Source organism: Zootoca vivipara, chromosome 4 (assembly GCF_963506605.1).
Source record: "Zootoca vivipara chromosome 4, rZooViv1.1, whole genome shotgun sequence".
Classification (NCBI taxonomy): Eukaryota; Metazoa; Chordata; class Lepidosauria; order Squamata; family Lacertidae; genus Zootoca; species Zootoca vivipara.
The window spans coordinates 42,512,283-42,524,966 of record NC_083279.1 but is presented as its reverse complement, the minus strand read 5'-3'; the positions used below and the strand labels follow the sequence as shown (position 1 = coordinate 42,524,966).

Sequence of the window (12,684 nt, the reverse complement as noted above, 5' to 3'; positions counted from 1 at the left end):
AGCATTTACACACTTGAATAAGATTTCATTTTAAATTTATTCACGGCTTCCATTGCAAACATAATTGCAAACAAGATTTAGGTCATTTTAAGTCACATGTATTCTCAGCAGTGCAAAACCAGCCAGTGTTGCTGTTACATAGTTTCCATGTGCCCATTTAAATTTGAAGGTGTCACAATATATAGGGGGTAAAATCACAATAATCTTTTCACAAAAAGTGAACAGTTAATTTAATTCTGTTTTGTAGGAAAAAAGTAAGTACATTTTACAAAATTGCAATTGTAATTATAATCTCACAAAAATAATTTAATGTCCTATATACCCCACCCCACCCCAGAAACTGTAGCTGAAACTGCCTATCACACATTGTTTACCAAAGCATCAGCCAAACACATATGAAGGCAGCTCAAGAAACAAGTGACTTCCAGGTTCTTTTACCGTTTACTGTTTCAGCATTTGTTTGGAAAAAGGGGTTAGTATTTGGCACTTAACTCATATCTTTAAAACCCAATGTTATCACACACTTAACACCCTAGGTCTGTGTCCATTCCATTGACTTCCTAGGAAAAACACAGTTTATTCAGCCTGCCACACACCTGCCCCCTGCAAGCTCTCCCCTTTGACTTTCCTCTGAAAGCTAAGCTCATGGAAATAAGCAGAATACCGTACATTGTAAGAGAACAAGGCTTTCCCCTGCAGGCTTGCTAAATATGGTCCAACCTACACGGTGCCTGTGCAAGTTGTAAGGCTAAGATGTGGAGTTTTACAAATCCTACTACCAAGTTCACATGTACAGAAGTTCTGACACAAACCAATATTCCAAACTGCTTTTGTAATTACATTTATCAACATGCTGAAACATTTAAAACCCAATTTACATTTAAGGGACAACGTTGTCAAGAGAATTCTAGAATTTACACCAAGTGCAGAATGCGCTGCAGCTTCAGAGACCATTGTTTTTAATTTTCATTGCACTTGATGAAAAGGCATTGATATTAAGTGTCCTATAAAGACCTAACATCCTTTGAATTTCCAATGCTTAATGTTATTTCCCAAATGTTTTTTCAAACACACATATTCTGTAAGAGTGAAGACAAAGTCACATGAGACAGACACAGAAACCATTTGAGCATGCACATTCCCTTTAGCTCCCAAGTGCACATACTTAGAAATACATATCAAACTTTCAAATCAGGCAATTTCATGTTAAATTTACACCAAGCCCTCTTTATTTACCAAAAATAATCTTTTGTGTGAGAATTTATAGCAGGGAGTAAGCTATGTCATTTATCCACATAGGAGCTACTTTTTGCAGCCATTTTTGGGTACATTCCAGCAATCTGAGGCATCTCAAAGGACAAGGCAGACTGGATCCAACACGTTCTTATGTCCAATTCATTTCAGAGATGTGGAAATCAAAACTCCTTCCAGCTACAGGCAGCATTGGCAGCAGAAGAAAAAGATAATGTGGGGGACATATCTGGGAGGACCAGAGTGGCCTTTGATGAAACCCTGTTACATTCAAGATTTGAAGAGGGTTTTTCTCCTTGCTTGCCTTTTCTAATATAGTTCCCACTCCATTATTCTGTTCCTTTACAGCATTCCAATTTCAGCAAATGGGATACAGAGAAAAATAGGATGGTGGTGGTAATGATGGTAAAGGCAGAAAAGGGAACCAGGCTGTGAGCTGACAGGTGTTTTTACTGATATATTTTATTAAGAAAAGCAACAATTCCCTCCAAAGATTGTAGAATGGATCACTTGAAAATGTGTCAGCTTAGCTTTGACGTTTTTGGCTAGCAAGTAGTGCTTTTGCTTTGATGCCTAAAAACTTACACTTGCACCCAAGACGCAAAATTGCCACTGTCCAGAATGTGGATATGCTAAGAGGCAACTTTTGGTCCTGAACTTTCCCATCCCTACACCACCAGCTCCAACACATCCAGACAATGGAAAGGTTCGTTTGGACTGCACCTGCTGCCCAAAGAAAACATGACAAGTCCTTCCAAGACTATTTAATCTGTATCTTTACACCTTAGCGTAGTACTTCGCATGTGGAGCTTCTTTGCTGCTTAGGTCTCTGGCTTGCTAATGTAGAGGTGAAAGCACATATATTTAAATCTTAAATACACGTTTGGAAAAATAATCTTGTTAATTAACTTGTGGCACTTTCAGGATTTAGGGTCCTCATTACTGATGGACAATGCACATGAGCAGAAGAGAATAAATCAGTTATTCAGGTTTTAGTATAAGGAAAAAGCACCATTAACTGCTTCAATATTGACTGATGACGATACAGACAGGCGTTGCTCCATTGGTCACTAGAGAGATAGCACTGGCAGACACCATTATGGGTAATTTTCTAGGAAATGAAAAAAGCCATCGTGACTTTACAGATGTGCATACTGTACCAAGTTTTTAAACCATACAGTTGACAATAATATCACCCTTTTCTTTGTGGCAATTTCCCATGCCGAAATGTATAAAACAGGTGATGATGGTTGAGGAAGTTAACGAAAGGTTTGCATCCAAGTGTACATTTAAGTAGGGAACATGTGGCAGCAATGTTGTGTGTGTTCCTCATTCCACGTTCAAGTCCTCTCCTATAAATCCATGTTATTTTGACAATTAACCAAGTCAGAACAATCCCATGACATTGGAAGAGAGCACCAGATTCTCTTCGTATGCTGCAATCTCCTGGAAATCCATTAAGGAGCCTCATTTGCAATTACCTTAAATAGAAAACATATTGTCAGGTGTTGAATACTTCTTGTTGAAAAAAATGCAATGTTTATGATTACTTTTTGAGGAGAGGTTTAGCTAAAGGCAGTTCTTTCTTTCTCTTTTTCGGGGTGTATGTGGAGAAAGAAAAGGAAAGTCTTCATATGGGTATTACCTCTGAAGAGAGAGGCAATCACAGTATGGAGAACAATTAGGGCTTAGTCCAGTCTCTGTCAAATCTTTTGGAACATAGCCTCAAGATTTGATTGTAGTAAAGAATACAAAAGATGGGTCTGATATTCAGAGGCAAATTCCAGTGGCAACTTCTCCTGCACAAGTCTCATTGAAATGATTGAATTAAGCTATACAGTAGTAGGTAAATTCTGGACAGGAAGCCCATTCATGCCCCACAAGTCAGCTAAAGGTGAACTGATAAAGGTATTAATATTCTGCAAATGATTTTCTCTATATCATGGGAAGAACACTGCACATATCTACTACAAACCTACAAACCACTGGTCTACTCTAAAGTGAATTACGGCTTCATAATATAAATTGCAATGGGCTCACTGCCTTGAAAAAATAGAACACCACCCATAGAATTTAGATTGTGCACTGAAACATACTGTACTAGTCCCATGCAGATGACGCTCATCTGTCAGATCTGCTGCAAGTACACAATACATGAAATTCCCTCTGCTATTTGTAACATACTAAGTCATGTAAACAAGCACAATTAACTTAACTTATTCTCTACAGCATGGTACAGCCACTGTAGTGTCCTCCAGATTTTGTTGAACTTTAACTTCCATCAGCCCCAGCCATAAAGGTCAGGCATCAGGAATTATGTGAATTGTAATCCATCAACATCTGGAAGGCTATTCCTGCATGCTACATCACTCCAAAAAGGAGTAGTACTTGGGGTGTTTTTGCTGCATATGTACACTTTTTCAGTAGTGATCCAGACTAATTAGCTCACCAAATATTCTCCACAAGCTGCAAATGAAATGAAAGTTTATATCAAAATATTGAACCACCATGATCTTTTCAAATCTTCTCAAATGTGAGACCCGAATCTTATCACTAAGTTATATATATAAACAATCGGAAGCATTTTTTAAACTTCTTTTTTAAAACATGTAAAGTTTTTCCTTTCTTTTTCTTTTTTATGATTTATGCTTTTTATATGTTATGTATTATTTTGAATATAATTTTGGAGAATTATATAATTATCTTTTGTTTGGAGATTTAATGATTGAATTTTTTTTCTTTCTTCTTTCCTCTTTCCCCCCCGTTATCTTATTTGTATTTGTTATATTTTAAAGAATATATATATATATATATATATATTTATATATGAGATCATCAATATAATTTGTTTGAGGGAAATTTAAAAACCAACCAACAAACAAAAATGCACACTCTTTTAGGAGACAAAATCTTTTTGATGTTAATGATGGTTTGACCTTAACAGTGTGCTTGAAATATCAGCAGGTCAGCTTTGTAGAGTTGCATGGGAACAATAGCCTGTTTGGCTCACCCTAAGCATTTATTTGCTGGTCCGGAAAGTTCTAAAGATTTGCTCATAATGTCTGAAAACGCTGATTTCTTAAAATAAATTATGTAGCTTTTGAGCTTTCAAAGGATAACTGGAATGCATAATTTTGTTGTAATAAGTAGAAAATCAGAACCTATAATCATGCTAAAGAAATAATCATGGCAGTGTGGCTGACAGCAGAAGTCCTACAGAAAATGTTGGTTCCAGAGAATCTTAAATCAATGTCTTGGGAAGCTGTAGCTATTTGTGCCACTGTTTATTCAACATAGAACAAGAATACTGAAAACAAAAGGAAAACAAACTAGCAGTGATAACCTTGTAAAAATAAGCTAGTTCAAATAATAATAAACTAACCTGAGATGTACTTTGCTCCGATTAACATTAACAGGCTATTCATTATAAAAAAGCCCAAAGGCAGACTACAGAAGATACTAGTTTCACCTGATGTCATCCAGTAGGAGAGGTTCCAGTCAAGCAAATCAAAAGAGAGATACATGTAAATTGCAAGATTTAGGAATCACATAAATAAATAAAATTAGAAGAAAGCAGCGACATTTGCATGCTACAGATAGTTTTATTACACAGTAATAATTAGAGCTGAGCCAAGCCTTTCTGCTTATATTCCAACTTTGCATCCAATGTCAATATTCAATGTGATTTAGGCAAAGCCAATCAAATATTAATAAAGCAGACAATACAGAACTCCAAAACAAAGCTGATGTTAAGTATTTAAAAGATTCTTCTAGAGAGAATGCATGGGTGATGGAGGAGCATGTGTGTCTCCACCCACATATATATTCAAAAACACACATGCTAATGTGCAATTTAAGAACTACAGGCACAGGCCTGCACATGCAAGTCTCTCTTCAAAAGAGTAAGATTGCATGAACAAAGCCTAATGAATGTGCAGTGTCCCTTGGGGTACCTCCTTCAAAGAATCTGCTTGCTCCATCATCATGCATATTACAACCTCAGTAAGCGGAATATGTATCTACCACTACCCAGACTGCAATCAAAAGCACAAAATAGCAGTATTTACCGGTATTTCACCCAATGATCCCTTACAGATGTGCTAAAACCACTGGCTGACAATATAGTGTTATCTAATCTAGAATGTTTTATACATGGATACTAGGCAACAGTAAGGTCAAGTAGCAACTTGACTAGTTGAGCAACATACATTCTGGGATAGTTCAGTCAGTAGAGCATGAGACTCTTAATCTCAGGGTCGTGGGTTCGAGCCCCATGTTGGGCAAAAAATTTCTGCATGGCAGGGGACTGGACTAGATGACACTCATGGCCCATTCTAATGCTACAGTTCTTTGTTTCTATGATGAAAGCTGCCTTCAGGAACAAAAACTTGCATCTAGTTCAATGGTTCTCAAGCATTTACATTCTAACCCACCTCACACCAATTTTGCTGATTAGGCAACAAGCTTTTCCTCTCTATATAAAAGATACCCTACTTAGTAATGTGTCACAACGCACTCAAAATGGCATCCCTGACCCATTCAAACATTCTTGTACATAGCATGGAATACCCAGCATGTATTCCATTATAGTCTTCTTGGTATGTTACCAGAAGACTCAAGTAATAGCCTTCAAAACAATGAAGAGCTCGCCCAAAGTGCTCTGCAACCTCTTTCTTTGGTACACAAAGAAAGCACCTAAGGTTTAGTTGATCCATGGTGCATTTGATGCAGTTGCTCCAGGCCCCACAACACCCAGAGCCTGGTACCTCTTTTACCCACTCTATCCTCTATCCACCTTGCTACCCACTCTACCTCTTACTTCACTGTAACCTTTGTGGTTGCATGCTAGGCCATAGCAGCTCCACTGCAACCACAGTGAATGCTTAGGAATGCCACATGTGAGAGTTAGAGAGACTACAGTATAAACAAAATAGTAGTAACCAACAAGGCATTGTTTCTTGACTCTCACAAACTTCAGCTCTCACAGGAAAAAGAGAGGATATGGCAACAGATACCCGGTAGTTATGGGGAGGATTCCTCCTGGAGCTATGGGACAAGGAAATTATTATCTTGAGGTGGGGCACACCACAAGACGAGGGAGAGACTGGTTTGTTGTTGTTGTGAGGACTCACCTAATATGATGACTGCAGGGAGAGTTGTATAAAAGACTTCTCTAACTTGCATCTGAGATGAGGTGTGTGTGAGACACAGTATCTAAAGAGAGGGACACACACACACACACACACACATATGTATGTATTGGGGGGTGCCTTTATTGAACTTCATAGTGCAGCCTTCACCACCTTGCCACATCATATTACTTAAAAGTTTTAGTCTGCTTGGGACACAGACAACAAGAGAAACTAGGTGGCCTTTGCTTTGCTTTTTATCTAGGAAAGGTTTATGTTTCCTATGATCTACCAAAACAGTGGCAAGTCTCCCTACCCCCTCACGACAACCTTATGAGGTGGGCTGGACTGCTGGGCTGGGATACAGTGACTGGGCCCAAGGTCACCAAGTGAGCTTTATGGCTGAGCAGGGATTTGAAACCAGACCTTCCCAATCAAACACTGCAATGATGATGCCTTTAGAATTACTTTGCAAAATAAGATAGCATGAGTTTGGAAAAAAAATGGGATCTCATAAAATGGCAGCCTTAGAGAAGACTTGAGTCGCTTGCTAGAACCTGAACAAAAGCTCCATGAAGGACAAAAAGAGAAAAGTAAATATGTTCTTTGATAAAAAATCAAGGCTTCATAATTCATTTTGACGAGGAAAAATATATATAATTAGATAGCACCCCCCCTAAACTTAAGCTATTAAAACAGATTAATTTTTAGATTTCTATCTAGATCTTTAAAGGTGATATTACTTCTGAGTACACATGTGCAAACTATACTAATTAACTATGATTTCACTGAGATACTAACTTTAGAAATAGTTTCATGCTTTGCTTCTGGGCATTTCATTTGATTTAATTGTGAATAAAACACAACACCCTATAAAGCTGGCTTCTTCCTTGTTTTATTGCGCACATTCATGAGGAGAACCCTGATGCCCAAAACAGGAAACACAGACTTTGTTCTTCCTCTGCCTCAAAATCTTCCTCTGCCTCAAATTCTTGTTCTATTGGTCTGGGTCTACGTTCAGTGTGTGCTGCTATATTGATGGGATGAAAACATAAGACAGAGTCATTTTTCTAATCTCTAAATAAGCACAGAGGTTGCCATGTCTGCTAGCCATTGCTAAACTGCCTTTAAAGTGCACTGTCACTAAGGTGGGCTATAAATGCAATATCTATGCAAGATAACTTAAGAGAATTAATATATACACATATGAAATCAGAACACAGAAAGAGCCAGTGAAGACTGAAACTTAAGAACAGTGTAAGTGTCATTAGCATTGGATACCATTGGCTTGGTTCACACATAAACACCATAGTTAATGTTCAAATACAGTAAAAACACCAAAGTCCCTGCTTTGTACTGGGGAGTCAAGAAACAAACTGGGCTACCACTCTTTGGAGTGAAACAGACCATGAGATTGTGTTCCTTTGTAATGAAAAGCCAAGGGTTATGGTTTGTTGTGCTTGATGTAGAACAGCCAGGAGTGGGGGTAGAAACAAAACGGTAGCTTTTAGCACCATGGAATTTGCTCCCTGTATACAGATGAGTGCAATCACAGAGAACACCCTTGCCAGAACAGGGCCTCTGCTGCAGATCTAACCATCACTGGTGATAGGTACCATTTCTTGTTCCATTGCTTCGGGGAGGGGACTACTAGAATAGAGACCTCACCTGTGTGCACAGTGAAGGAATAAATTTAGGCTCCTGCCCAGTTAGAATAGCACCAAGTGATTATTTCCAACATTGGAGGAAAGGGTGTGTGGGAAAAGGTCATGCTCACAGAGCTACTGCCCCCCATATTATCTCGAATGCCACCACGTTCAGTAGAGTACACTTGAATGCAGCAGCTGTTTCTGTTGCAAGATGGAGCCACAGGCTGGATGTACAGGACACATCTGAGTGAACATTGTCCAGTATTTCTCAAATCTTTTCTCTATTCATGGGAATACTATACCCTCTCTCCTATTACTGTGTTGCCCTCAACTTTTACTGTTTAGTAAGAACATGGACCTTTAAATTTGAGTTTCTTCTTTACATGCCCATTCTAATGAAGAAACAACCACTAGAAACTTTATTTACTTAACTAAAACTCCCCTCTCCAGCTGTTAAGGCTTTAAAGAAATAAAAAGCCATAGGTTTTCAGTAAGTCCAAGGACTCCTTCCACCCAGAAATCGTGAAGTTTGAGAACCTTTGATCTAGTTTATGCAACTTCTTCCCGTTGGCTGAAGGAGCCAATAGTTTATTATTTTCTTCAGATTTCTTATTATAATGCATCTATAACAATCTAATGATAAAGCACAGAAGTCTGTGCTTCATCATTGTATTTTGTTCATTGTATTTTGGAGAAAAAAAGCTCAAATCAAATCATTACAGTTTAAGGCTATAATTCTAAGCATACCTACAAGGGGAGGATCTAACTGATAGAAATAGGACTTGCATCTCAAATTTGCATACTTTGGATCTCATTACAGGCCAGCTCTTTAGTGCTATTTTGTATATAATGACCTGATTATCACATCACTTCAAACCATAGTTTAAAACAATTGGTTGTACCCAATACTAGTCCTATTCAGAGAAGACCCATTGAAGTTAATAGGCATGGCTAATTTAGGCTCAATAATTTTGCTAGGTCTACTCTTGAGTTGAACTTAATTGGATACAAAGCTTTGGTTTAATGTAAACCAACACATGCTGCTCAAAATTTCCTGTAGCACTCCCTCCCTCTGCCTACCCCTCCAACTGAATCTGGACTCCAGAGTCTGGCTTGTTATATTGTCAGAATCTAGACTCATTGTTAGTTTCTCTTCAAGGATTGTTCTTGACTTACCACTGCCCATTCACCTTGTACTATGGTTTAATGTAATGTGTGAATTGGGTCAATGAAATGCAGCCAACGTTTAATATGTTCAACATGAGAGTTGGGATATATTATTCATGAGACTTCAATAGCAATCTATAGGTCTCAGAATCAGTAAATTTTGTTCAACATACACTTTTCTATTCTGGTTGTAATAAGCCAAATTATTTCAGTCAATGTGGGATTGCAAGCCCCTTTCTGCCTTTTGCTGACACAGTAGATAGGACAGCTTCTCTTATTTAAAATTAATCCTACTTGATAGCATAGTATCCATAGATTGGTCCTACACAATTTATTTACTATTCTCTACATGTGAGAATAATGTCCCACAGAACCTCTATTTCACTGGTTTCAAATAACTTTTTTTAAAAAGTTTTTAAAAAAGGATTAATACCACTCTCTCTTTTTAGCATTTGTTCATATATAAACATATTTCCTATTTGCAAAATGTATATGTAAGTCTGCTTTAGACTGAGTTCCTGATGCCATATAAAATTATCAAAAAAATGTTAACTCAGGCAAGAGGAAGCAGATAGCTATTATTTAGATGTTGCCAGGTGCCATACAGTTTTCTCTAGTCTCTATATACTTGCCTAAAAGCATTTATAATCGAGTTGTTCCATAACCACCTGTTATGGAAGTTAGAACTGTTTAAAAAGCTGTGTATGTTCTTTGCTGCAGCCAGTTTAAAACTTTATCTTCAAAAAACATAGGTAAGAGGAGCCTCTGTTTACAAAAGCATTAATCACAAAAGGTGAGCGACATTCTTCTAACAAAAACTCAGCATAACTTTCACAAGCAGGAATAATTGTAATGGCTTACTGTCTACTTGTGGTTCTGTTGTTTCCCAGCCCATTGACTTCTGAACAGCTTTCTTCCACCTGGAATAGCGAGACTCGCTTTCTGAAACCGCAAGGAAATTTTTCATCCCAATTTATAACCTCTCTTTTCACATATGTCCTGATGCAATGTTATCTAGTCATATGACAGGGGCTGGCAACCTAAGGCCCACGGGGGTCATTTAACCGGCCCACGAGCCACCCCTGAACCAAGCCACCCGCTCGGTGATTCCCTGCACACTGTGCTAAACTGGTGCGGCTTGGGGATTAGCTTCTGCAGCGCTAGAAATTGCATCTGCGCATGCGCAGACGCCAGAAATCACGGGCGCGCGCGCGATCTGGCCCACAAAGGGATCTCCGCTGCAGTAAACTGGCCCAGGCGAGGTAAACCTTGCCAATCCTTGTCATATGAGATCTGGACTGGTCTTGTTAGTCACATCTAAATAAGAGTCTCCTGAACTCTTTATCAAGTGACAACAACAGTCAAACAAAAGTGTGAAAAGCATCAACTAGAGGCAAGTACTTTTAGCCCAGAACACATCTGCACTCACTCTAGTCTAATTATACCAATGGAACAAACTGCACTAGTTCCTCTAAGTAATGTGAATTGGCCCAGGCCCAGCATGGGCTTATGAATGCCCGATAATGGATAACATATATTAGTTTCTTCCTTACCCTCAGGATTGATCTGTGGCTCAAAACGTTCACTGGTCACTGCCGTAAAGTCAGCAGGATTCAGACTCCAGACTCCCACTCCTTCTGCAGCTCCTGCTGCCATGGCTGCTCCCAGTGCAGTGGTTTCAGGCATGGATGGTTTTACTAATAAGCCAAAAATGAAGGTAGAGTGTTTATGGACTGCTTTACATAGCAAGGTATTTATAGGATAATGAAGTACAGTGGTGCCTCGCAAGACGAATTTAATTCGTTCTGTGAGTCAATTCGTTTTGCGAAAAATTCGTCTAGCGAATCCCATAGGAACGCATTGAATTTTTTTTTACTTTTTTTTTGCCCATAGGAACACATTAATTGAATTTCAATGCATTCCTATGGGAAACTGTGATTCGCTAGACGAATTTTTCACAAAACGAATTCATCTAGCGAGGCACCACTGTAATCACTTTTTAAGTGAATTTAGATCACCAAGCCGCATGCTTATTTTGTTTTCTCAATTTTCATCTTTAGATCTACAAATGCCCCTCCTTATTTCTAGTTCTTCTAACTGGCCTAATGCAGAAGAATAAATGAGATATATATATATATATAAATCTGATATATATATATATATATATATATATATATATATATATATATATATATATATAATTAAAAAAAGAGAGAGCAGCACTGGTTCTTAAGAAACAAAGTAGAGGAAATTGGTAACAGCTGTAAAGATCTTAATATCCTGGATATTATTGCAATTAATTAACCCCAGGGTTATTTTGCTTCCAGAGATTTTAATAAAAGATGAGTAAGGAGAAAGGGCAAGCTTTTGTCGTTTAAATAATATCTTAAGTTTGAAATAGTGCACGGGTCAAAGAATTCCTCCCCCCACAACACATGCCCAAATTTAGAGTAGTATTCAACCAAGTTTTACTCATGAGTATACTTGTTGAAAGTAACTGACCTCTCTTAGAACTGTTCATAAATTTTAATGGGATTTTCTCTGAGTAAAACTAAACCTCACCCACACTTCCTTTTGCCCTGCTGCTTCCCCCATGGAAAATGCATGGTTTACAGCTGAATCGCACCAAATGGCAATTGGGTTTTCTGTGGATTGCCTTTTGTTCTGATTCAGTGGTAAACACCATGTTTCCCCAGGGAAAGCTGTAGGGCAAACACAAAACTATTCAGACCCATGCCTATAGGATGGGACAAGCGAGAAACCTCTTGGACCAGTGCTTTCTAGGCAAAGGACGAGCAGAAAAGTGTGGACAAGCCCTTAGTTGAATGCTCCCTAGTGTCTGTTGCCTTGTATTACACTCATCCAATTTAATGTTTACACCCAACTCATTAGAACTACAGGTACCAGTATATAAAGGTAGTTCATATGCTGCTGAATTTTGAACTTTTACAGATGACATCAAAACCAGAGTTGCACAGCGATATTTACTGAAACTGTCATGATAAAAAGAGGACTTGGAAGACATACATAAAATAGAACCCACATAAGCCAGCACACTATTGTGAATCTCTGTACATCTATTGTTTGCCGGGCTGGGGGGGGGGCATTCCATTAAAAAGCCCCTTTGCACAATTCATTTAACAGAGAACTTGCTTCCTTTATCACAATTCTGTGTGTGTGTGTGTGGGGGGGGAAGTGGGCGAGGAGAGGAAATTGCCTTCCATAGCAACCTCTATAGCAGGAGGCCATGCTGCTACCATGAAAAACAGGGAGAGCAACCTGCCTCCTTCTCCCGAAGGAAATTTGACAGGATGATGGGACACATATTTTAAAGAACATTCTTTCTGAGAAAGAACATTGTTCAGTCATGGTTGAAGGACACATATGTGAAAGGCTCGTTCTAACCGCACGGAGAGGAGATGAAAGTAGTCATTCTCCACAGATCCAGAATAACACAGGAAGATAAAATTAACTGGCAGAAACACGTA

General features: G+C 38.5%; 1 protein-coding gene across 1 annotated transcript in view; it reads right to left on the bottom strand.

Annotated features, from left to right (window-relative positions):
- The window catches only part of GK (glycerol kinase), a 42,314-nt gene continuing 29,630 nt past the window's right edge, over nucleotides 1-12,684 (bottom strand). Inside the window, exons 17-22 of the mRNA XM_060273628.1 lie at nucleotides 10,750-10,999; nucleotides 10,058-10,138; nucleotides 7,662-7,667; nucleotides 4,634-4,720; nucleotides 3,701-3,717; nucleotides 1-2,732 (exon numbers count right to left, since the gene is read on the bottom strand). Of these exons, the coding sequence (XP_060129611.1) occupies nucleotides 2,709-2,732; nucleotides 3,701-3,717; nucleotides 4,634-4,720; nucleotides 7,662-7,667; nucleotides 10,058-10,138; nucleotides 10,750-10,999 (465 nt within the window). The 3' untranslated portion in view covers nucleotides 1-2,708. The remainder of the gene's footprint in view (nucleotides 2,733-3,700; nucleotides 3,718-4,633; nucleotides 4,721-7,661; nucleotides 7,668-10,057; nucleotides 10,139-10,749; nucleotides 11,000-12,684) is intronic.